At 53.8% G+C, this 25371-nt stretch overlaps 2 protein-coding genes across 2 annotated transcripts in view; one reads left to right on the top strand and one right to left on the bottom strand.

The window, feature by feature from the left end:
- Nucleotides 1-1234: 1234 nt before the first annotated feature.
- LOC131562106 (serine/threonine-protein kinase pim-1-like) lies at nt 1235-4926 on the top strand. The gene is made up of 6 exons (XM_058811680.1): nt 1235-1296; nt 3073-3307; nt 3421-3471; nt 3676-4042; nt 4401-4577; nt 4820-4926. The coding sequence occupies exons 1-6, from the start codon at nt 1235-1237 to the stop codon at nt 4924-4926; spliced, it is 999 nt and encodes a 332-aa protein (XP_058667663.1).
- A 10917-nt stretch (nt 4927-15843) lies between these two features.
- LOC131562105 (hydrocephalus-inducing protein-like) overlaps nt 15844-25371 on the bottom strand; it is a 30801-nt gene continuing 21273 nt past the window's right edge. Inside the window, exons 12-15 of the mRNA XM_058811679.1 lie at nt 25196-25258; nt 22105-22269; nt 17592-17873; nt 15844-15885 (exon numbers count right to left, since the gene is read on the bottom strand). Of these exons, the coding sequence (XP_058667662.1) occupies nt 15844-15885; nt 17592-17873; nt 22105-22269; nt 25196-25258 (552 nt within the window). The remainder of the gene's footprint in view (nt 15886-17591; nt 17874-22104; nt 22270-25195; nt 25259-25371) is intronic.

The raw sequence follows: 25371 nt of genomic DNA, 5'->3' as shown, positions 1-25371 counted from the left end.
GCAATTTGCTGGCAAAGAAAGTCAAAACCAAGCAAAGACCTGGTACCTACAGCAACCCGATCTTGGGTTTGCTGACACCCCCAGTACCCAGATCGGGAATGTTTCAGATGCCTGCACAGCCTAATTCCAGCAGTTTGCTGGCATAGAAAATTAGCATCTGGGAATTTCTCAGTGCCAGCAAAACCTAAATGCAGCAATTTTCTGGCAAAGAAAGCCAGAACCCAGCAGCTTCCCAGTGCTGCCACCAGCACCACCCAGGTCTGGTGTTTGCTGTGCAAGTGCCCAGATCTGGAAATTTCCCTGTCCTGGCACAGCCCAAGTCCAGCAATTTGCTGGCACAGAAAGCCAAAATCCGGCAATCTCCTGATGCCAATACAGGCACCCAGACCTGGTGTTTGCTGCCACTGCCAGTGCTCACATCTGGATATTTCCCTGTTCTGGCAGAGCCAAGTCCAGCAATTTTCTGGTAAAGAAAGCCACAATCTGGCAATTCCCTGCTACCGTCATTGGCAATGCCAAGATCTGGTGGTTGCTGGCACCACCAGTGCCCAGATGCGGGAATTTCCCAGTGCCAACACAGCCCAAGTCTTGTAATTTTCTGGCAAAGAAAGCCAAAACCAAGCAAATACCTGGTACCTACAGCAACTCAATCTTGTGTTTGCTGACACCACAAGTGCCCAGATCCAGAAGTTTTCAGGTTCCTGCACAGCATAATTCCAGCAATATGCTGGCACTGAAAGTTCACATTTCACAATTTCCTGGTGCTGGCACATTCCCCACCCAGATCTGGTGTGTGCTGGCACTGCCAGTGCCCACATCTGGCAATTTCCCGGTGCTGGCACTACCCATGTCCAGAATTCGCTGGCAAAGAAAGCTAAAACCTGTCAATTTCCCCTTGCCAGCACTGCCCAATCTGGAGTTTGCTGGCCGCAGGATCCCAGGAAAGAAGGAAGGAAAGAAAAGAGGAAGGCATCCAGATCCAGTCCTTCCTGGAGCCTGGAGCCTGAAATGGGCTGTTTGCTGGCACTGCCAGTGCCCAGATCTGGAAATTTCCCAATTCTGGCACAGCCCAAGTGCAGCAATTTGCTGGCACAGAAATCCAAAACCTGTGGCAGCTTCCTCTTACTGGCTCTGGCACCGCCCCCACATCTTGTGTGTCATGTAACCAGAACGCAGATTTGGAAATTTCTCAGGGCCAGCAGAGCCCAAATCTGGCAGATTTCTGTCGCTGGCAATGACGCCACCCACATCTGGTGTTGGCTGGCAGCGCCAGCGCCCAGATCTGAAAACTTCCTGGTGCTGGCACAGCCCAAGTCCATGGATTAGCTGGCACAGAAGGCCAAAATTTGTAACTCTGCAGGTTCTGGCTCCAGCACCATCCAGCTCTGGTGTTTGCTGGGACCGCCAGTGCCCAGATTTGGAAATTTCCTGATACCTTCACAGCCCAGGTCTAGCAATTTGGTTTTAGCTAGCTTAGGAAGAGAAGTTCCTCTTTCTGTGGAGGAACTGTGACTTTCCTTTTTCTTGGAACTGTTTACACCTGCTCTGGACTGAAAACCCAGACAAACACCGGCAGCAGCAGCTCACACCTGTGGCCCCCCGAGCTCGGGGACGCTGCATTCCAGCACCAGAGGGACTTAGAAGAGACCAAGGCAGCCAACTACAACCCACAAAAAGGACTTCCTGAATTTGCCATCTCTTCACTACTGTGAGAAGTTTGATTTAATATTATTCATTTTTCATGCTTGTGAATACTTCACTTGTGAAATAAACTTGGGTTTTTTCACTTTTCTCAAGGGAAGTCTTTTCCTGAACTATTAGGAGTAGGGGCTGCTCGAACTTGCTTTCTAGACAGACCCATTTTGGAGCTTTCCTCCCAAAATTTGCCCCAAACCAGCACAAACAGTCACAATGAAAATTTCACCAGTGGCATCATTTCCTGGTGGCAAATCTTGTGACAGAAGCTTGACCTTGTTCTCCATGAGAGATTCTTGGGAAGAGCAGACAGGAGAAGATTCCTGGAAAACAGAAACAGCTTTCCAGAAGTGAAATGAAAATGAAAGAAACAATCCAAGGTGTTTTCCTCTATTTATTTCTATGCTCCCCTTTTCCATGTTGCACTGCTTCTCCATCCCAGTAATTCCAGATGCACCTCACCTCTAAGATTGGTGACTTAGTGATTTTTAGACACTCTAAAATACCATGAGCCACACACAGTTTTCCTTCCCCTGTTTTTACTGGAAAGCAACACTAGATATGTAAGTGCAGTGCTGGGCTCAGGTAGGAATCCTACCCCAAGGGAAGGTGTCCCGACAGTGTTTGATCCTCAGCAAGGACAATGCCCAGCAGCGAGCGAGGGGATCGCTGTGCCAGCGTGCAGGAGTCAGGGCTCTGCATTTGGGCTCAAGGCTGCAAAGTTCCCGTGTTTGGGCAGACGGAGGGGCTGTCCCCGGGGCGCGCGGGGCTCGAACGTGGGGCTCGTGGGGCGAGCGGGGAACGGACACGGGGACGAACGGCCCCGGTGCTTCAGTTGCAGCGGCGGCAGCGGCGGCAGCGGCGGCAGCAGCAGCGGCAGCAGCAGCGGCGAGAGCACCAAAACAGATACTTCTGAACAGTCTTTCTCCTTTACTTTCTCTTTGTCTCTTTATTTCTCTTTCTCTCCCTTTCCCGCTGTCGGGCACCCTTCTCTCAGTGTCCGTTTCCCAGCGTCCCTCTCCTCTCCCCGCCTCCCTCTCCCCTGCAGGGCAGGGCCATGCCCCCGGCCCGCCCCCGGCCCCGGGCGGGGCTGCCCCGTGCCCGGCCCCGGCCGTCCCGCCGCGGTCTCGCCTCCGCCCGGCTCTGGCCGTACTGGCGGTGGCGCTGCTGGGCGGGCATCAGTGCCTGGTGCGGGGGCGGCATCGCCGCCCTTCGGCTCCGCCTGGCCCGAGCCCGGACCCGGACCCAACGCAGGGTCCGGTCCCGACCCCGGTCCCGGCCCCGGCTTCTCCCGGGGCCCGCGGAGCACACACGCGGCGCGGCCGCTCCCTCCGCCTCCGCTGCGGCTTCCCCGGCCCGAGCTCCGCCGCTCGGCAGCGCGGCCGCCGGCCCCAAGCCACCAGGGCCTGGGGCGGGTGGGGATGCCGGGCCCGGGGCGGGTGAGGGGCGCTCGGGGGCCGTTGCTGGACCCGGGCCGAGCTCTGAAAGCCGCGTCCCGCCCGCAGGGACGGCGCAGGAGGCCCTGCAGGAGCGGTACCGGCTGGGATCGCTGCTGGGGCGCGGCGGCTTCGGCAGCGTCTTTGCGGCCACGCGGCTCTCGGACGGCGCCCCGGTGAGCGGCTGGGCCGGCGGCGGACGCAGGCAGAGGGGAGGGAGGAGGAGGAGGAGGATGCGTCTGGGCATGACGGGCGGCGAGCTCAGCCCGCTGCTCTCCCTCGCTCGCAGGTGGCCATCAAACGCGTGCCGAGGGATCGCATCCGGCACTGGGGCGAGCTGGTGAGTGAGCGGAGCCAGCGGCAGCAGCCGGGCCGTGCCGGGCGAGGAGGAGCCGGGGCCCGGCGCGGTGGGAGCCGCCGTGAGCCCTGCGGGGAGAGCGGGCGTGGGTTGAGCGGGGCATGCAGAGCATCCCGGGCTGGCTGAGGGCTCCCAGAGCCCCGGCACGGCCTCGGCCCCACTGACGGCGTCGTGCTCCTCCCGCAGCCCGACGGCACCAGCGCACCCCTGGAGATCGTGCTGCTGGCCAAGGTGTCCGGTCGCTGTGGCGGTGTCATTCAGCTCCTGGAGTGGCTTGAGCTCCCCGACAGCTTCCTGCTGGTGCTGGAGCGTCCGGAGCGGTGCCAGGAGCTCTCGGGTTTCCTGGCGGAGCGGGGGTTCCTGCCGGAGGAGGAGGCGCGGGAGCTGTTCCGCCAGGTGCTGGAGGCCGTGCGGCACTGCACCAGCTGCGGGGTCCTGCACCGGGACATCAAGCCCGAGAATGTCCTGCTCGACCTGGCCAGCGGGCAGCTGAAACTGATCGACTTTGGCTGTGGCGCCTTCCTCCAAGACACAGCCTACACGCAGTTTGCAGGTGAGCCCTCGCAGGGTGTGCTCCTGGGCATCTCGTGGCCCAGCCTGGGTGCAGCACTGGGATGGGATTGATGCTAAGGCCGAGTTGTTCTGGGTGGGAGGGAGAGTGGGTTTTCTCCACTACTGGGTGGGTTTTTCCTTTGTGTGTCATGGTTGGGCCTTCCTTGTGTTTCTTCTGCCCTCTTCCAAGACCAGTGGCTTCTTTTCCATCCCCAAGTTTGTGCACAAGTCCCAAGTGCTGGTGAGAGGGCAGCGCTCACCCCGTGTGCCTCTGGGGCGGCCCCACAGGCCCAGGGATGCTGGGGCCGGGCTCTGGGAGCAGCAGCAGCCCCCTGCTGAGCTGTGTCTGTGTTCCACAGGAACCCTGTCCTACAGCCCACCAGAGTGGATCCAGCACCAACGCTACCATGGCGAGGCAGCCACGATCTGGTCCCTGGGCCTCCTGCTGTGCCACCTGGTCATGGGGAAGCACCCATTCAGGAGGGGCCAGGAGATCATCCGGGGGCGAATCTTGTTCCCACGATGGCTCTCTCAAGGTGGATCCTCATCTCTGGGCACGGGGGGAATACCAGTGCTGGGAGACAGCAGCGGGCTCATGGGCAAACCACTCTGGCAGCTGCTGAGGAGGTTGCACATGTCCTGCTCTCCTGCTGTCCTCCAAACAGAGCATCCACGGGGAAGTTTAGGCCCAGCTCTGGGCACACCCAGCATGACCTGGGCATGGGAACAGGAGGGCAACTTCTCCAACTGACTGGTGATTTCTGGTTTCTCTCCCCAGCGTGCCAAGATGTCATTAAGAGGTGTTTGTCCATGCAACCCTCGGACAGGCCATCCTTAGAAGATCTTTTCTGTCATCCTTGGGTGAAGGGTGTTCCTCTGCCCTAGAAGACTGAAGAGATCCACGTGCACAGTTGGATCCAGGGGCCTGGCAGGTACCAGCTCCACACATCTCTTGGCAATCAGTGGCAAAGCAAACCAGGCTGGTTTTGTCCTGCCTGTAGCTCTGAGCAGGGGTCAGCAGAAGGGAACATGCAGCTCTTGGGCTGGAGCTGAGCTGGAGACCCGGTGTGACAAGCACTGGTGGCCACCATCCCCCTGGTTTTGTTTGTATGGTTCATGGATGGCTGGGGCCCTGGGCAGAGCCCTGACAGCCTGGTCTGACCCCAGGGAAGGAGAAGGAGCCCCTGGAGAAGCTGTTCCAAATGGGGCTGGTGCTGGAGACACCAAGGACAACCTCAAAGATGACAATCTCTTCCTTGGCCTGGCCAGCTGAAGATGATGGACTTGGATTCTGGCACCTTCTTCAAAGCCAGGCTCCAGGTCCAATTTGCAGGTGAGTCTATAGGTAGGGGGTTGCTCCCAGATCTGGGCATGGCACAGCTGGGCACCAAAGGTTCCCCCTTTGCTGGGGCAGATACAATGAATTCTTCAGTCAGCTGCCCAGCTGCTTTTTGGCTCTGGGCAGCTGCTGAGGGCTGGATGTGCCGTGGCTGGCTGCAGGCTGGGCACATGTGCTGCCCTCCTGCTCTGCTGCCAAAGGCAGCAGGGATGGGCAGCTCTGGGCACTGCCAGCATGGCCTGGGCACCGCAGGCCTTGGCACAAGGGCACAGGAGCCCTCAGCTGACGGGCGGTTTCTGCTTTCTCTCCTTGCAGCCGGGCTCTGCGGCTGCTGAGGCTGCTCTGGGCTCTGCCAGGGCTCAGCTGGGCTCAGCCCTGGGCCCAGCTGGGCTGGCTCTGCCCTCACATTGCTCTGACAGCTCTGCATCAGACGAGCCCGTTGCGAGCACAGCGCCTGAGCTTTCTGCTTTGGCAGGTGAGTGAGACTCTGCTGCAGGCCCAGAGATTGCAGCTGGGGACACACATCCAACTGGCAAGGACCCAAACTCTCCACAGTAGCAGCTGAACACCTGGATCTGCACAGGGTGTTTTGTCTGTCCCATTCTTCCTTCTTTATTGGCTGGAATTGTGCAATTGCACTTTCTTCCTCCTCTGGCAGTGCCACGAGTGGGCCAAAGCTGGCGAGTGGGCCGTGCTCCAGAGGCAGTGCAGTCTGGAGCTGGTGGATGGAGAATTGCCCTTCTGCACTTCCACACCAGAGCAAAAAGCTGTCAGAGGGACTTTGTGACTCTAAGAAATCCCTGAAAGTTTCAATGGGAATGTTCCGCTCATTCCCAGGCTGAGAAGGAAGGTCGTCTTGTAAAGGATTTGGGCTTTGAAAGAGTTTCCATTCCCAGTCCTGCTTGGAGCTGGAAGGGCACAAAGCAACTTCCTCTTGCCTCGACCACAATTTAAAATAACAATATTGGAAACAATCCCCAAAAACTTTTTAAAAAGACTGCTGAGGTCAGTAAGATGGATCCATGCCATCAGCACATTTACAAAGTAAATAACTTTTCTTTTCAAAAGATAAGTTGCCTCTTAATTCAAAGTTAGAGATGACTTTTCACTGCACACTTGGGGTTTTTTCACACTTTCACATTTTATATAGTTTTTGATTACTTTTTCCTTTTTTTTTCCTTTCAATAGAAAACATGTCCTATAAAAGGAATGTCCTTTGCTCCTGGTTCCCATGTGGAGCAGCTCCCTTCCTGCTGGCTGAGCTGCTCAGGCAGAGCCCGGCAGCTCCTGGCCCTGCAGGGCTGAGGCTTTTCCCCGTTGCTGGGCACAGACTGATGGAGCAGCACTGCTGAACACGGGCACACAGAGGCACCAGCAGCAGCTGCCTTTGGCCACCTGGGGCTCCAAGGCCCAAACTCTGAGCAGCCAGGGCTGGAAGAGACTGGCAGGATCTGATCCCTGACTCTGGGCAGACAGGGCTGCACAAATGACCCCACAGCAGCAGCAGCAGCAGCAGCAGCACATGGAGCTGACTTTGAGCACAGCCCCTGCCCCTCTTCCCTCCCGTGTGCAGCGGTGTCACAGCAGCCTGAGGCACCTGGGAGCCCCCAGGGCCAGCAGGGACTGGAGATGGCAGCCCTGGGCTCCTGGAGGCTGTGCAAGGAACGGAGCTGGGCACTCCCTGTGCATGGGGAGCTTCCAGATGGAAAAGGCTGCTGTGCCCAGGCAGCTGCAAGGGCACAGAAAGGAGGCTCTGGAGCACTGGATCTGTGCCAGTGCCACAGTCCTGGGCAGCAGCCAGCGAGCCCTGGGGGAACAGAGGGCACAGCAAGAGGGACAGAACCAGGCAAGGGCAGAGACTGGAGAGAGCCAGGCCTGGGAGCAGGAACAGCTGCTCCATTGCACTCTTGGAGAAAGCTCTTGGCTGGTTCAAAGCGCTGAAAAGTGTGAAGGGCAGAGGAGGAGGCCACAGCAAACAAGCTCCTGTTTGCACAGCCTCCCCTCTCCGTGTCCCAGAAGGAATTGCATGGACTGTGTTCTTCTCTCCGAGCCGTCTTGTTCAGCATGAGCAGCTCAGCACCAGGAGCTGAAGGAGCTGAAGCCTCAGGCCACAGGAGCTGGGCAAAAGGGAACTTTTGGAGCAAAGGAATGCTGCTAAAATAGCCCCAGCTGAATGCAGCGGATATAATCATGGAATCACAGAATCCTTTCTGTTGGAAAAGCCCTCTGAGCTCACCCAGTACAGCCGGTCACCCAGCAGTGCCAAGCCCAGCACTAAACCACGTCTCTGAAGTGCCAAGGCCTGGACACCAGCCCTGAGTGAGGCCTGGACAGCAGGCCCTGAGCCAAAGGTGGCCTCTGGATGAACCTTCCAAGCAAAGGTTATCTTTGTATCTGCTCCCTGATGAAATATGCATGGTCATTAACACTGTGATAGATGTAGCCACTCCTTAGTGAAACATGTATTGACCTTTGTGTATTTAGAAGCCAGACAAGGCCATGAAATCTGACATCTGGCCTTGTTTGGGGCTGTATGGTCAAAGTCAGCTCCCTTGGTTCCTCCTTGAGCCCTGGCCAGGCTTTGGGAGGGACCCAAGAGGAGGATGAAAGCAGATGTTGCCACACTAGCAGTGCTGTCAGTTTGTTCATTCAGCACTGTCAGAGCTGGGCCCTCTCCCAGCGGGGTTGGAGCCTCACCTGGGGCTGGAGGCACCTGCAGGAATTCCCAGTGCCCAGGAGTGGCTCTGCAGCCCTTGGCTGTGACAGCTTCCCCAGCTGCTGTGTGGGTCTGGGGGATGGTAAAGGCTGAGGGTAAATGCTGCTGGATCTTTGTTAATCACTGCAGGCAATCTTTGGTGGGGATGGTTGGGTGCATTGCTGAGCTGCTCCTTTTGTGATTCTTTGCTGCTCTGAGCTGCAGGAAATGACACTGATTCCTTCAGCTGGAGTCTGTATCTCTGGTGCTGACCCTGCCCACTGGTAAAACAAAACTGGCACAGTCTGGCCAGATGCCAACAAAATGTCATTTGTTCAATGTAAATGTGAGGAATCAGTCCCATCAGAAATTGCCAGCTGGGAAGCCCTTCCCTGGAGTTCCCTGGCTCTGGAGTGGGCTGAGGTCGGAGCCCCTTGTGAGCAGTGGGGCAGTCGGGTAAAAGAAGCTGCACCCCTGGATGGCTTCAAGTGCATCCAAAAATTGCAAATGGAAAAGGAAAACACCTTGTGGGTTTGGGCAGACAAAGATGAATTTGTTGAGAGTACATAGGAAACAGCACTTTCAGAAGGAACAATGATTATTGGAATGCTCCCACATGGAGCAACAGAAGGTTTTAATCTTGAGCTAATATGCATTTGTACAAGTGAAATATTGATATAATAAATATCTATATACATATTTATAGTATATAAAGACATATATATATATATATTAATATATTCACATATATATGTGGGTATATATGTGTATACACATATGTGTAAAAAATATGTATATATTTTTTATATTGTTTAACACATCCTGCCAGACCAGATCTCCCTGTTTGCTCTAAGGGCCCCTGTGGAAAATGCTCTGATCCACGGGGCTCCGTGCGAAGGCTGCTGTGACACTGAGGGACTTGCACAGCAATTCCATCCAGGAGCCTGGGTGCCCCTCAGGGACTGGGACCCGGCCCCTTCCAGCCAGAGGGGAAAGGGCCCCCCAAGCCTTGTTAGCCACAGACAGCATGGTAAAGCTGAACAGCAAAGGGCCTGGGGGCATTATTCTGGAATTAAAAAGGTGCCAGCTCCATGGACAACAGAATTCTTGTTCCTAACTCGAATGAGATTGAGAAAAAATAATGAAGAACGGTGTCACTAAAGTACTACTGATGTCTGTAAGGTGTACCTTGATAGTCAGCCAGAATCTTTGTCTGCCACAAATACCTCTGGTGTTTCACCAAGGGATTGGTCATCAAAATATAATGATGGGTTATGATGGATTGCTGAGCTTCTTTTGTAATTCTTTGCTAATGATGATGTGCTTTGCTGAGCTTATCCTTTTGTAAATCTCTGCAGCTGTGCATGATATAAATGACACAATTCCTTAACTTGGTGTCTGTGTCTTTGGTAGTGACCCTGCCCACTGGTGAAACAGGGCCCCCTTTTGCCTAAGTGTTACCTGGGAAGGCAAAAGCCCTCCCTCCAAAATTCCCCCCTTCCTCCCTGTTCCCCCCTTCATACCCTGAGCATGATGTGCTCTGGTCTGGGGTATGCCCGGGCTCAGTTTGGGTCCCCTGTCCTGGCTGTGTCCCCTGCCCAGCTCCCCCGCAGCCCCAGCCCCTCCCCAGCGTGGCTGGACGAGGGGCAGGACAGGCCTTGGCTGTGCTGCAGCTCAGCAAGAACAAAACCATCTCTGCGTGCTCAGCGCTGTGCTCAGCACCCGGCCCAGCAGTGTCTCAGTGCCAGGGGCTGTGCCCTCAGTCCCTGCCGGGGGTTTCCATGGCAACTGCCAGGCCAGGTGACCCAGGTGTCCCCCCAGTGCCGGTTGCCATGGAAACAGTGCCCAGCCCTGCCCCTTTCTGTCTGGCTGACCTGGCCTTTGGCCCTGGCAGTGCCGGTGGCTGCTGGTTCCTGGTGCCAGAGCGGCCAGCGCGGCACAGGGCAGGTGGCCATGGCACAGCCCCCAGCAAGGGATCCCCTCTGGCTCTGGGCACTGACACCAGCCCTGAGCAAGGGCCCAGGGCAGCTTTCCATGGCCACCAACCATCACAACGGCTCCGGGCATTGGTTGCCATTGCACCAAACCAAGGAACGGGTCCCCGTGGCCGTTGCCATGGCACCTGGTGGCACCAACGAGTGTCACTGCAATTGTACCTGGAACAGCCCTGGCACCGCTTTGTCCCAGGGTTGCCATGGCAGCCAAGGGCAGCAACAGCTCTGCAGGCAAGTGGCCATGGAACCTGGCTGCAGAAATGGCTCCTTGGGCTGGTTTCCAAGGAAACCTGAACTGATGGGGGTTGCCATGGCACCCAAACCCAGCAGTGGGGTCCTTGCAGTGTCCATGGCAACAGTCCCTTGCAATGGCACCACTGCATGTTGGGATGATGATGCACCCTCACAGCTGGCCCAGGGCAGGTCTGGAGTGCTTCTGGTGGCAGCTTGGGCTTGGCACACAGTTGAGGAGGATGTCTGTTTTCAGTGGGGAAACTCAGGAGTTTTAGATTGCTTCAAAAACAAATGAAGGAAAATCCCTCTTTGGCTGTGTGCAGCCACTTCTCCAAGCAAAGCAGGTTCCAGGTGAGTGAGGAGAGAGACCATGGGCTTGGGAAATATGAAGCAAGGTTGTCCACACTGGCTCAGAGCTCAAGGCACCACTTCTCTGAGCAGGCCAGGGCTCCTTAGGAGAGTCCCTGGATCAATATCAGTCACTGAATGCTGCAATCACCTCTTGTGTAATAAGAACAGCAATAAAAAGACACCCTTTAAAATAGGACTACATATTTCCTGGAAGCTCTTTGAACTATTTCTCCATAACTGTCAAAGGAAAACCTCCTAATGAACTACACTGGAGCAGAGGGAAATCAAGGCAGAGCCAGGGTTTGTCAGGACTTGCTTGATCCTCATGAGCCTCACTGTGCATTTGGAGTGAGCCCTTGAACCTCAGGGCCTGGGAGGAGATTGCACAAACCTTGCCAGGAGTCAAAGGCAGAGGAAACACCCCAAGTGTCTCCAGGCATTCATGGCTCCCTCTGAGGTCCCTCTCCAACACAGGCTCCTCATGGACTCCTTGGAGGAGAGAATTTGTGGCCAGGATGGCACAAAAACCTCTCAGACAGTGTGGAAAAGAAAATCTAAAGTACCTTCAACACCTTGAGTGTCTCAAAGCATTAATGAGCCCCATTTCGTGTCAGTACAAAGCTCTCCAGGGACTAATTAACGCAGATAATTGGGGCCATGATTGGACAAATATCTCCCAGAGTCTATCCCAAGGGAAACACCAAATACCTTAAAAGAACTGAAGTACCTTGAAGCATTTATGAGCCCCACTGAGTGGTGTTACTGACAAAGCCTCTCTAAGGACTAATTGCAACACATAATTAGAGGCCATGATTGCACAAAGCTCTCAGAGACTCCAAGGCAAAAGCAAAACCCAAAGTCCTTTGAAAAACCTGCAGTCCCTGGAAGCATGAAGGAGCCCCCAGGACCATTCCTGAGCAAGGCTCCCCAGGGACTCCTTCCAGCAGATCCTTGAGGCCATGGGATGTGGGCTAGGGGAGGATGCTGAGGGCAGGACAAGGGGCTGACAGTGCCCAGCCTGGCTGGGGCTGTGCCAGGAGGCCCCCGTGCCTCAGGACAAGGTGTCTCCTCACAGCCCTTGGTGGCACAGACCCTGCTGTGCCCCAGGGCACCAAGACTTGGCTTCTCTTTGTCCCCACCTGTCATCACTGCCTCCAGTTCTCTGCTCTGCCTGGGGCCTGGGGACACTTTCCCTGTGGTGTCCCTGACAGGGATCTCTTCAAAGTACAAGAAACTTCAGTGTTTCAATAGAACTGAGTTCTTAAGGGTTCTTGAGGGTTGTGTGACATCACAAAGCTGGCTTTGACATCACAGAGCTTGCTGTGACATCACAGAGCAGGGTGTGAGGCTATAGAGCAGTGTCTGCTCTCATAGAGGGTGGCTCTGAGGCATCAGAGAGTAGGTTGTGACCTCACCTGGTGGCTGTGTAACATCATAGAGGAGGCTGTGACATCACAGACCAGATTGTGACATCACAGGGTGACTTTGTGACATCAGTCTTCTGCGATGTCACAGCACTGCTGTATGAAATCACAGGGTGACATAGAGTTGGCTCTGTGATATCACAGGGTCAGTGTGATATCACAGGGTCAGTGTGACATCACAGGGGCTGTGTGACATCATGGGGGCAGCATGACATCACAGGGGCTATGTGACATCACAGGGGCTGTGTGACATCACAGGGGCAGTGTGACATCACAGGGGCAGTGTGACATCACAGGTGCTGTGTGAGGTCACTGGGGAGGTCACTCTGCCCCGGCCCCCCTCACTGTTCCCCCCAGAGCAGTCCAACCCTGCTCGTGCACAGCGGGGTCCCCTGTCCCCCCGGGTCCCCCAGCCCCGCAGCCTCCCCCAGAGGATGTTCCACGGGATCGACCCCAGAGCCTGACACGGGGACGGGGGGACGGGGCCCTGGGCGTGGGACAGGGGGACAGGGACCCCCCGGCAGCGTCCCCGTGTCCCCCAGGGCCAGAGCCTGGGCCAGGGCTCCTTCACCCTGTTACAAACGAGGCCTTGAGAGCGCTGAAAAACCCCCGGCAAGGGATCAGCCAAAACCAGATTTAATATTAAGGGACAGCAGCACAAAGTTCCTTGGCAAGAGTCACTCTGCTCCTGACTGGACACTTCAGGCACACCAAGGAAACAAAGCAACTACAAAACCAAACAGAATCCAGGCAATAAAACCAGAAATTAACCTGGAACTGTCCCTGTGTGTGCATGTGTGAGTGACACAAGGACAGCAAGGGCAAGGATAAAAGGAACATGGCCTGAAAGCTTAACAGAGCTCAAACTTAACAGGACTTTACTTATACATTAACCTTAACTGATACTTTCAACCTCACAGTTTAGCAAAAGAGCAGAGTATAACAGCATGTAACCTAACTTAAACCTATGACTTCGCAATTTAACAGAGGAATAACACTTAACAATATTGAACTTAACATAAAACTTATACTAAAGGTAACTGCTTAGCAAAAGAAAACCTCTCAGCAGCATTTAACTTCACTTAGGCCTTGTGATTTAACCTTCCCTACAGGCCTGACTGACTCAGCTATCCAAGGCACTCAAGCCCCTCAGAGTGCAGCATTTCTGCCACATTTCTCCAGCACAGGCACTCCTGTGTGCACACAGACACAAAGAGTCAGTGCAAGGCACCTGTGAGCAATTCCCCTGAGGGCAGGAAATGCTCACTGTGGGTCCTTTGGCATCTCCCCAGCGGGTGAAGGGTTGAGCCTGGAGGAGTGGGGGGATCGGCCCAGGCTCCGTCGTTGTTCAGGATCCCCGAGTGCAGCAAACGGGAGAGTTCCCGGCTGGGAGAGGCCCCACTCAGAGGGAGTGGCTGACCCAGGAGAGCTCCAAGGGCTCCTTTTGGAGCGCTGTTTGCAGAGCCCCAAGAGAGGGGCTTCAGTCCCAGCAATGGTTCATCCTGGCCGCACTTGGCACCAACAGCTTCCTTTGGCAGTGTGAGAACAGGGATGTTGTGCCGCTCAGGGAACACAAACAGGTCCCAGGACTGCTCCTATAGGAACCAGGAGCTGGTTGGGCAGCAGCAGTGCCTGGAGCAGACAGTGTTTGTGATGAGCTGCAGAGGAGCTGAGCCTGGGGCTGTTGGCCAAGGCTGAGGCCCAGGGAGCATTTCTCAGCTGGCAGGGCGGCCTGAGAAGGGGAGGGGGGAATGCAGCAGCACAGGCCCATGGAACCAAGGGACCATTGTGACCCTGTGGGGCCCTGTGAGACCAAGAGACCATTGTGACACTGTGGGGCCCTGTGAGACCAAGAGACCATTGTGACACTGTGGGACCCTGTGACAACAAGGGACCATTGTGACACTGTGGGGCCTCATGGAATCATGGAGAGCACTGTGACGTTGCTGGGCCTCATGGATCCATGGGGACTGTACTGACGCTGTGTGGCTCCATGGAATGTAGGGATCATTGTGACACTGAGAGGCCTCATCAAAACAAGGGGCCATTGTGACAGCGTGGGTCTGCATGGAACCATGGAGACCATTCGGACACTTTGGGGTGTTATGGAACCAAGGGGCCATGGTGACACTGAGGGGCACCATGGAAACACAGAGACCATTGTGACACTCAAGGGACTCATGGAAACGCAGAGACCATTGTGACGCTGTGAGGCCTCATGGAATCAGTGAGACCATTGTGATCCTGGGAGGACCATTGTGATATTGTGGGGCCTCGTGAAACCAAGAGGCCTTTGTGACACTGCAGGTCTTCTTGTAATCAAGGGGCCATTGTGACACTGCTGGAACCCATGGAATCAAGTCACCATTCTGACACTGCGGGGCCCCATGGATCCAAGGAACCATTGTGACAATATGGAGCCCCACAAAACCAAGGGAACACAAAACAAGTCTGGCTGCTTTGGCCTCCCATAGACTGCCTGACTGGTCCAACTGACCTTTGCATGTTGAGTGTCACTTCTCATCTGCTGCTGAAACACTGAGGCTCTGTGCTTTCCTTCCCAATGGAAAAGAACTGTCCTCCTGCTCTAGGCACCCATGGCCAGAATTGGGATTTCACCTCCAAAGGTCCTTATATCCAGGGATTCTTCCAATAGGAATATTGCCAGGACAAGTCTGTCTGGCAGTGGTTTCACAAGGGTCACCTCTCATCCGTCCCCAAAACATTGGGAAAGGCTCCATGCTCTCCTTCCTAAGGAAAGAACTGTCTGCTTCTCCAGGTGCCCATGGCTGAGATTGGGTTTCCACCTCCAAAATTCCCTAAATCCAAACTCTGCAATTACTGACAATCTAGCTGGCCGTGGCCTGCTGAGGCTCTCACTTGCCTTCCAAACCTTGAGGCTCTGTGCTTTCCTTCCCATGGAAAAGAACTGTCCTTCTCAGCCAGGTGCCCATGGCCACAATTGGGATTTCACCTCCAACACTGCCTGTTTTGACAGACTGGAGGAGATTGTTGGCTCTAAACATTTTGTGTGTGGGGGAGGAAGGGGCAGGTCCAGCCTTGCCCTGCCCTGTAAGCCCAGCCCTGCCCTGCCCTGTGACCCCAATCCCCTCAGGGGCCTTCAGTGGGTTTACGGTTTCTACCTGAAGGGCGGCACCCTGAACCCCCAGCACCGCCGTTCCACCCTGGGCACTGGGGCCCTCTTGGCTCTACTCAGTGCTGCCGCTGTACTCGGGGCACCCTAAACGCCGCTAGGGACCCGTGTCCTCCTACTGCAGGGATTGTGCGCGACTCACACTGCCCCGATCCTCCACGCACCCGGAGCTCCATTCAGGGCTTGCGTGCCAACTCACCAATTCATCTGCCACCTTTACTCAAATTTGGTGCACAGGAAAAACACCAGCCAGATATTTGTAAGAGGTCAAAATGACACAAAATTCTACTGGCAAAGTGCAAAAAATCAAGAACTTTGGAATAGGATTTAACGCAACATCAAATTACACATAAAACACTAATCATAGCAGTAACTTCATTAACTTAGCCCATTTATCCTGGAAACATTAAAACACGTAAGCTGTTAGGGTATCCAAAAATGTTCCATATAAAGAGCATTAGAACAAGAAGAAAGAGAGAGAGACAGAAAGACAGAAGCTCTATAGAAAGACACATATATGACTAACAGCTCCTAGGGTTCCAGTGTGGGTGAGACACAAACCCCAGGAGAGGGCAGAGTCCATACCAGGGGCTCACCTTGTGCTCTATATTTTAAGCCCCCGGGCCCTTGTGAGCCTCCCCCAGGTGGGATTTCTGATCACACAGGCAATCAGGGCTGGGTTAGCACTGTACCCACTGTGTGACTGATTGACAGCTCATCCCACAGTGTCTCAGGACATTGATCTCATCCAGCTTCTGACAGTGACCATGGTGACACAGGGGAACCTCATGGAACCGTGGGTCAGTTGTGACAATGTGGGTCCAAGGACACACCGGGGGATGTCATAGGTAGAATAATGATAGAAGAAAAGTATTACCGCGCCTGAGTGGGCGCTGCTGGTGATAGAGAGACGGTGAATCTTGTTTCTTGAATCAGAAGGCTTGATTTATTAAGATATTATATATAATACATTATGACTATACTAATAAGAATATAGAGAGAGGTTTGCAGAGCAGCTAGGCTAGATAGGAAGAGATAGAAAAGAATCCCAACAAAGCTGTGGCCAAGGACTCAGTCCTCTGGCTTATACTTTGTGATTGGCCCTTAATTATAAACATGGGAACATGAACCAATCACCAATCAAAATAGGTGCCCCTGTTGCATTCACCAGCAGCTGATAATAATTGTTTATGTTCTCCTCTGAGGCTTCAGCCTTCAAGAAGACACAGAAATCTGAAATAAAGGATTTCTGTGAAAAAATGTCTGCGACATCTCACCTTTCTAAATTGTATAAAATAAAAAAAAATGCTGATGTGGAATGAACAGGAAATTTCTTTACCTGTAGAATATACAATAACTAACAAATCACTAGAACAATGCTACAATATAAGAAAAATGCAAAATACAATGCAAAGAGAATTTGAGTCCATGCAGCTGAGTTTCAGGAACAGTCCAAGAGCCAAAGTTGTTTCCCTTGGAATATCTGAGAGTCCTTTTTGGTCCTGAAAACAACTTGCTGCAAAAGGAATCCCATCAATAGTTATCAAAAAACCATTGACAGTCATAACACAATTTTTAAACAGTTTGTGGAATGTCCTTTCTGGCCCTTCAATGCTTCAGAGCTGCTGCCCGCTGTTTTCAATCTTTTTTATTTAATTTTAATTTTTTTTTTTTTATTGAAAAACAAAAGAGCAGCACCCGAGCAGAGCAGTGCCAGACAAGGAAAGGCCCTGGGGGCTCTGTCCCATACTGGACCAGGAACCCCAAAACTGGCTCACAAAGGGGGACCAGGACCGGTAGGAGAAACCAGAGTCCCCAAAAACATAAGGAGGCCACGCAGTGGGACCAGCCCAGGAATTTTTTGAGCCCAACGGCCCAGGCCAAACCCATGAGGAAGGCTCTGCATTCCTGCAGGCCTGAACCCTGCTGCCAGTACAATGGCAGCACGGGTAGTGAGACGCTTCCTTTCCCCTAAACCACTGAGGCATGCCAGCAGCAGGGAAATAGAAGCTGCCCCGAGAATCTTCATCTTGGGTCTGGGAATGTTTGTTTCCCACAGCAACATGTCACCACCCCCACCGGGCTGGGGACCAGAGGCAGAAATTTCGGGAGCCCCCTCCCCCTCGCCGCTAGGGCACAAGATGGGCGGCAGAGATGGCAGCCTCTATGGGACAGCAACCGAAACACCACCCCCCAAACCGCCGAGCTTGAAAGCCGGCAGCTGGACTGCCGCAAGAGTCAGCTGGCGGGCAGCCCCCGCTCCACTGAAGGAGAGACCAGACTCCGGGGCCGCTTCCTGGAGCGGGCCCGGGGCTGGCGGGCCGGCCATGGGGGGCGCTGGGCCAGGGTGGGGGCCCACGGGGCTGTGGATGACGCTGGGGCTGGCCTGGAACGCGGCAGTGACTCTGGCCACGGAGGAGCCGGCCGAGGAGGGAATCACGCTGATCGTGGGATCAGCCGCGGGCTGCTCCGAGAGTCCCGCAGGTTCAGCGCCGTTTTCTGCCGCTGACTCTGGGACTGTCTCGGCTTGAAGCGGCGGGGATGCGCGAGAACCCACCTCCGCCGCGTCCCCCAGCCCTGAAAGCAGCGGCAGGCACGACACGGGGCCGGCGCCGTGCCCCGCCGCTGACTCCGGGGTCTGCTGCAGAGGCGCAGTCGCAGTCTCCTTCGGAGCGCAAACAGGCAGCAGCGGAGCCGGGAGAAGCGGCGGGGCATCGCTGTTGCTTAGCAACAGGTCAATCGCCGAAAGTGCTGTTCTCTTCTGCCTTCTCCGACACAGGCTCTGGCGGGGGCGGGGAGGCCGGTGAAACCGCGGGCGGGACCTCCTGGAGTGACGGCTCTAGCAGGGGCGTGGAGGAAGCCTCGGAGACCGGTGCCGCTCCGATGTGTGAAGGAGGCGGAGTCTGAGAGGCCGGCGCTGGCTTGAGCGGCCACTCCCATCCCCCCGGAAAGAGAGAAGGGGGGGGAGGACAACACTCCATCTGAGCATGCTCCGGAGCAAGAGTAAAAAAAACTTCTTCGCGCCGCGAAGTTTCAGCCCCCCGCGCCGCGAAGCAGGGGGGGGCGAAAAGCCCAAAGTCATCACCCATGGGGTCTTCTGCCAAGGGCGGTGGAAACGGAGCTTGTCCATAACAGTTAGAGATCCATTGAAAACAAGCTGCTCTGCGCTTCAGGACTGGGAAAAGCTTTATAAATGCTGGGTAGATAGAAGGCAACACGCGTCCCTGACTGTAGACGCACTGGATAATTGAGTCCATGCACTCCCAGACGAAAACATCTAAAGCGTACAGGACATCAGTAAAAAACCCAAAAAGCTTTGCCCATCGAAAGAACCCATAGATATCTGTTTCTGACAAAAAGCAACCATCTTCTCTGCACCAATATTTCCAGAGGGCAATAAGCTTTTCCTCTGAAGCGGAGAACTGAATGTCTTCTGGCAAGGCATGTGTCTGCCAAACAAACAGCCACAAGCTATGAAGGGCTGGTTCATCAGGGATAGAAAAGCCCACAGTACCTTCTAAAAGAGTCCAGCTTGCTCTGGCCAGCTCCACAGGTCTGCTGCCCTTTTCCATCATCTTTCCTGATGGTTTTCCAGAAGAAGGTTCTGTTGTGGTCAGCCTTGGCTGTGAACTCTGTCCAAATCAGGATCTTCAGTTCTTCAGCTCCTGGCTTGAATCCACTTTCTTTGGTCACTTCAAAGCAACCATCAAATGCCACACATACAGGATTTTACCCAGTGCAGCAATTTTGCTCCTCTGGTCTTATTAAATTAATTTTTGCTCTGACACGTCGGGTCACCAGATATTACCGCGCCTGAGTGGGCGCTGCTGGTGATAGAGAGACGGTGAATCTTGTTTCTTGAATCAGAAAGCTGAATTTATTAATATAAGATATAATACATTATAGTTATACTAGAAAGAATAAGGAGAGAGGTTTGCAGAGCAGCTAGGCTAGCTAGGAAGAGATAGAAAAGAATCCCAACAAAGCTGTGGCCAAGGACTCAGTCCCCTGGCTTACACTTTGTGATTGGCCCTTAATTATAAACATGGGAACATGAACCAATCACCAATCAAAATAGGTGCCCCTGTTGCATTCCCCAGAAGCTGATAATAATTGTTTATGTTCTCCTCTGAGGCCTCAGCCTTCCAGAAGACACAGAAAACTGAAAGAAAGGTTTTCTGTGAAAAAATGTCTGCGACAGAAAAGCCTTTTGAAATGAAGCCTTGTTCAGCCACATCAATAGCTGGCCTATCATCTCTTCTGTGTGCAACTAAGCAGTTACAAGTTCCCATGTGAAGCTATTTTGAGAATGAGACTTTGTGACCATTCTATTCTGAGGGTGAAAAACAAATGCACCTGCAATAACAAGTAATTTGTCCCATGAGAATCAGTGAAGAGGTAAACAATAGAGAGATTTGATGCACAAGTAAAATCTATTTTATTAACCAATAATCGACTAACTGATAAGAAACCTTTGAATGAACTAAAGGTGCACACAAGGTCTGTTAAACTGTGTAAAATGAGTTGTATGAATAAAGAATAAAGAGTTCTTCTCCATCTTAGCTTAGTCCTATGGGATTTCAGTTCCCCCCTTCTTGATGGCTTTGGGTTCTCCCTTCTTTGGAGCTTTGGGTTCCGCCTTCTTTGGGTCTTTGTCTTCCTTCTTCTCTGGGATCTTGGTTTCCTTCCTCTCTGATGCTTTGGTGTCCTTCTTCTCTGATGCTTTGATTTTCTTCCCTTCTGATGCTTTGCTTTCCTTCCTCTCTGGGATTTTGGTTTCTTTTTTTGGAATTTTGGTTTCCTTATTCTCTCGGGTCTTGGTTTTCCCCTTTGCTGGTATTGGAGGTTGCTTGCCAACAGAGACACTCTTCTTTCCCTTCTTCTGCCTCTCTTCCTCCTTCCTCCTCTCTTCCTCCTCTAAGGCTTTTGCCTCCTCCTCGACCTTTTGAGCTGGCTCCTTCAGCTCCCTTCTGCAGACAAAACAGAAAATATGGCTGAGAGTCCCACCAGAACCTTGGGCTCCCTCGTCCTGGCTGGCCCTGCACTTCATTCCTTGACCCTGAGGCCATTTCCGTGAATTCTCCTCAACCCACAGAGGTTGGGAACATCCCAAGTGAGGGCATGGGTGGAAGGGGACCTCCAGGACCGGCCAAACCTGAGCTTTGCCATCATAAGGTCTTGACTGTGCAAGCTCCCTCTGAAGGCACAGCCAGACCCCTCCAGCCCCTGCCAAAGGCTGATCCAGCAGCTCTCTGCACTGGTGCCTGGAAACGCCCTTTGTCTCTTGGCTTCCCAGTTTAAAGCAGAGCACAGATTGCTGACATCTGCTTAGCTCTCCTACAGTTCTTACTCAGCTCATTCAGCCCCCTTCTCCCTGGGCATAGCTGAAGCATGATTTTAAAGAGTTCAGATTTCAGCTGAGGGTTAGAAGCAATTCCCATTGATCAGGATGTAGGTTAGATAGGCAGACCATAGGTTAATGATTATGAGATGCTTAAGCTGGAGCAGATTGTTCTATTGTTTACCATTAGGAGAGGGAAGTGGAGGAAGTGAACTGTTATAAGAACATCTTGAAACCAGTAGAACAATGGTTAGCACCTGGGCTTGATGTCAATCAATCACTAAGCAGGGGACCTTGGATGGTGCCAGAGGGTCACAGAGACCTGATGAAGACATTCCTGACTTCATCCCCTAAGACCACTGACCCAATTCGAGACACCAACCCAATTCAAGGGAAGAATTGCACAGGAGTGAAGGACCAATGACCTCATTTGAATACAGAGCAGGGATGGGAGGTGCTGGGGTTGTGCAGATGTATTGTGTGTAAGATCTTGGGAAATAAAGAGAGGGCAAAGAACCTTGGACAGCGCGGTCACGCCTTTTAGGGACGGCTCTGGTGCCGCCCGCCGGTGTTAATAAACATCCCACTGTCTAACTTTAATTAGTTAGAGAGTCTCTGCCCGTGATCTTCGGTTTTAACGACTCCTAGCCTGCTCCTTCATGAGAACAATCCTATCAGTCAGAAAGCAAAGGCTGCAGGAACTCCTCTCCTGCAAGACAGGCTCTTGTCGGGCAGATTTCCTGCTGGAACCCAGCTGGGACCAAGCAAACCAGTGCTGGCTGCCATGGAAACCACTGGAAGCAGCCTCGTCCGTCTCCTCCCCATGAAACCAACTTCAGCCTGGCCTGAAGAAGTCCTGATGCACAGGCTTGCTTTAAGCACCTCCACTCCCAGCTCCACACTTGGCCTGTGTGTCCTGAGCTGGGCTGCCTTGCTGGAGCTGAGCTTCTCCTGTGCTTGCCTACGGCTGCAGCTGCAGGGGAGCCTAAAGCACAGGAGTTTTTCTGGCTGCTATGCCACCATAAGGAGAACCCTGGCAGATCAGCAGTGCAAGGACTTCATCTGTGGCAGGAGCAGGACCCAAAGCAAGGTTTGCTCTGTGCCCCACGCCTGCCCATACCACAATCCCACTGTTCTGGTGAAGAAGGCAGATGATGAAGAAGATGCCACTCAACACCATGGACTTCAAGACACCTCTAAATGCGGTGCCAAGGCAGGCCCAGAGCCCAGCTCCCCGCAGAGAGCAGCTAAGCCAGGAGGGCTCAGCACTCAAATAGAGAAGATGATGTTCTGTCTCAACAGAAGAAGGTCCTTCCTCTCTTGGCAGCCAGGGAGCTCAGAGTGGCCATCCCTATGTTGCTGCTGGCCTTTGCTCTGCAGCTCCTCTGAGCTCAGAGGCCTTGGAGCAGGGAAGCCCTGCAGGGACAATAACCCGTGGCAGAGCAGGAACCCATGGAAGGCTGACTCACCTGTCCCTGAGAGAGGCCTGAGAGCCACAGTTGATCTCCTGGGGGCTCAGGGAGGAGCTGACACGTGAGGCCGCCCTGGGCACCAGCACCTCAGAGGTGGAGCCTCCCTCCATGTGGCACAGCTCCGGGACATTGCAGGTGGTGTTGAGGTGGCCAGAGAAGGTGGAGGTGACCTGCTGGCTCTCTCCTGGCTGCAGCACACCTGGCAGTGGCAGGATATTGAAAGACTGGATGGAAGACAAGTGAGATTGAGGTGTTGAGCATGGAAATGGATGCAGAAGAGCATCTTGGAGCTGTAGCCAGAGGGGCCTATTCCCCAAACACTGCCAGAATCACCCTCACCTCATCCTGCATCCATGCCATTGACCAGTGCAGGGACCATGGGGAAAATCTTCTCCCATACTCACAGCACAATGCATTAATTAGTACATTACATGAAAGTGAACTAGGATGTCTCCTGGCAGTAGAAATTCTCTCTGATGCACAATTTGCCATTACAAAGTTTCAAAACCTGCTGCTTTTAGAAAAGGAGGAGACTCAGAGTGAGAGCTCTTGGAGCTGAGGGAAGGAGTCCAGTCCAGCTCATCTGACTCCTGAGGCTCTTCCCCTCTCTCTCTGATTTAAATGCTTCTTTCTCAAGGTGCTACAGCAAAAGCTCCTGCAACAATTTCCTGTGGAGCACTTGAGGAGTTCCAGGGGGAGCAGTGCCCTCCACAGGTGCTGCACAGCATCCTTGGGCAGCCCTGCAACGTGTCCTGCACGGCCTCTCCAACAAGCAGCTGCTCCAGCAGCACTTTGCGATGGCCTGCAGGGATGGGAGGCCCCTCTGTGGCCAATGCTGAGGGCCCCCAGTGGCACTGGCAGCTCCAGCCCTGCTTGCCACACTGACAATGGGCAAGGGAGTCAGATTCCCTCTTGCCTTCTCTGCTCCCAGGGCAGTGTGCGCCACGTCCAGGGAGCACCTGAATCCCTCCAAGCCTCGAGGCAGGTGAGGGTGCTCAGGACTTGGTGCTGGCACCCAAAAAACAAGCCATTTTCTGTGCTGGGAGGAAGAGACAGCCCCTCTGCAAAGTCTGCCTTTGTCAGACAGCTCCAGGGCCAGCAGTGCAATAGCAGCTCTGGGTGAAAGCAGAGCCCTGCAAACAGGGAGTCTGGCTGCCTTGGGAAGAGGGTCCATGGAGATCAGCATAATCCCAGCTTGCTCTGGCAGGGAAGCTGGAGGTGTTACCATGATGATGCAGAGAAAAGCCTCATCTTACACTGGGAAGGAAACAAGGCAAAAAAATCCCACACTCAGCACAGGCCTGTAGGATCTGAGCCAGCTTCTCCAAGGAAAACTCTCCTATTTCTCCCTCCCCCTCAGCCCATGTCCAGCCACGTGCCCTGCTGCCCAGCCCACTGTCAGGGCACAGCACAGCAGGGCAGCAAAAAGGGAGCTCAGCATGAGCAGGACTTGGTGCTGGCAGGCTGGGGAGGCAAAGCAAGCAGTCGGTGTACAAGAAAATCTACCTCTGCTCCTGAAGAGTGGGTAAAATCCTGCACTTCTTTCAGGGCTCTGGCTGCCTCCTCCTGTCCAGTCCTGAAGTGCCTCCATCGAGTTGCCGCACAATCCAGACTGGTTCTCCTCTCCTTCGGTGGCTGGGGTTTGAATTTAGGTGGGTGGAGCTCATCTCTGGAAAATAAATAACTATGAACAGGGACCTGCAGTGGGAGAGAGGGAGGGAGGGACACCTGCACGAGCAGCTCCTGGCCAGGATGCAGCCCCTGGCTGGGTGCTGGCTCGTTGGACTGAGAAATGGTTTGATCCAGCCCTTCCCAATCCAGGCTGGGGCAGGTCTGTTCTAAAGGCAGCCCAGGGATGGCACTGAGGTGCTGCAGCAGCTGCAACTGCTCGCATTGAGCAATTACAGAGGACAGGCATTTACACCTGGTGGGGATGCAAAAAGCACAGTGGGAGAGGAAAAGACAGAGAAGGCAGCAAAAAGGTGAGATTTGAGACACCGAGGGGCAGACCCAGCCAGTGCCCAGCCAGCACAGCCCACCCAGTGCCCAAGGCCAGAAACTCTGCAGCTCCACCAGGGATTTATCAGGAATGTTCCCCTGACACCGCTGGGGGGTTGGTTGACATTTTACAACACTCCCAGGTGACTCAGGTCGCATTCCCCATCCATCCTTCCTTCCATCCATACATACACAGGCTGTGGTGCTGGGATCCTGCCAAGCTCTGCCAGCCTTGGGCTTGGGGAGATTTCTGCCAGCCGTCCTGAGCTCCGTAATTGTGCTCTCTGTTCCAGGAAGCAAGCAAGAAAGATTTTAAAAAACCCAAAACAAACCACAACAGAGAAACCTAAAAAACCTTCAACAGCTCAACCCTGCTCAAGTTATTTCTTTAGGGACAGCTACCACTCTCCAGCTGAAATGCTGGGCTTTTGGGGAAAAAGAAAATTACATGTTCACCTCCAAATTGAAAAGGATTAAGCTAAGAGAACCTTTCAAACTAAAAGTTACTGTCCGAAAGGTTTTATCTTTGCAAGAAATCTCTAGGTAAGACCAGCCTGACGGTTAAACAACTGGTTCTTCTGGTGGGGAGAAACCCTCCTCTTTAAGGGAAGCAGCCTGATAGTTAAAAGCAACTGTTTGCTCAAACTTCAGGCTCCCTGGCACAGCCTGCATTGCCTTTCCTTCCTGTTCACTGATTTACAGGCAGTGCCACGACGGCCCGGGTTCAGATGTTTGGTGCCATCCGGGGAATTTGGCATTGCCATTTCCATATGTTTTAATCGAAGTTTCAGTCCTTGCAACCACTCTTCAAATGCCAGCTTTCCTTTCTTTTACAGAAAGCTCAAGGTTCCCAGAAGACTTCTGACATCCTCTCTTGCGCTCAGAGAGATGACATTTTCAAACAGATGTTTCCAAAGTTACCAGCATTTGAAAGAATAATGACCTCAAATGCCCCCTGGATTCCAGCTGAGCCCAACTCCATTCTGTGTCAGACACTGAGATTCCCACCTCTAAGGCAGGAGCTGTTTGTGCCCCCGTCCCTCCTGTCCTTCTCCCCAGCAGCCTGTGCCTGTTTTCCCCGGCAGAATCCCTGTCCCTGTGCATCCTGCCAGGAGCAGCTGCACACAGGCTCACATCTCCCCTTGCCCTCACCAGGGGGTTTCTCTCATCCCCGAACACGCCGATGAGAACGTTGGTGCGATGAGTGCCCAGGGCCTGCACTGCCACCACAACTGGGATCTCTGCTGTGCTCTGGGGCTGCACAATCCCACAGGGCTTGGGGCTGGAGTAGAGCACAGCAGAGTCCTCCTTGCGCTTCTGGAAGGGAC

This window comes from Ammospiza caudacuta, chromosome 10, assembly GCF_027887145.1.
Source record: "Ammospiza caudacuta isolate bAmmCau1 chromosome 10, bAmmCau1.pri, whole genome shotgun sequence".
NCBI lineage: Eukaryota > Metazoa > Chordata > Aves > Passeriformes > Passerellidae > Ammospiza > Ammospiza caudacuta.
This window is presented reverse-complemented; position numbering and strand designations above follow the sequence as displayed.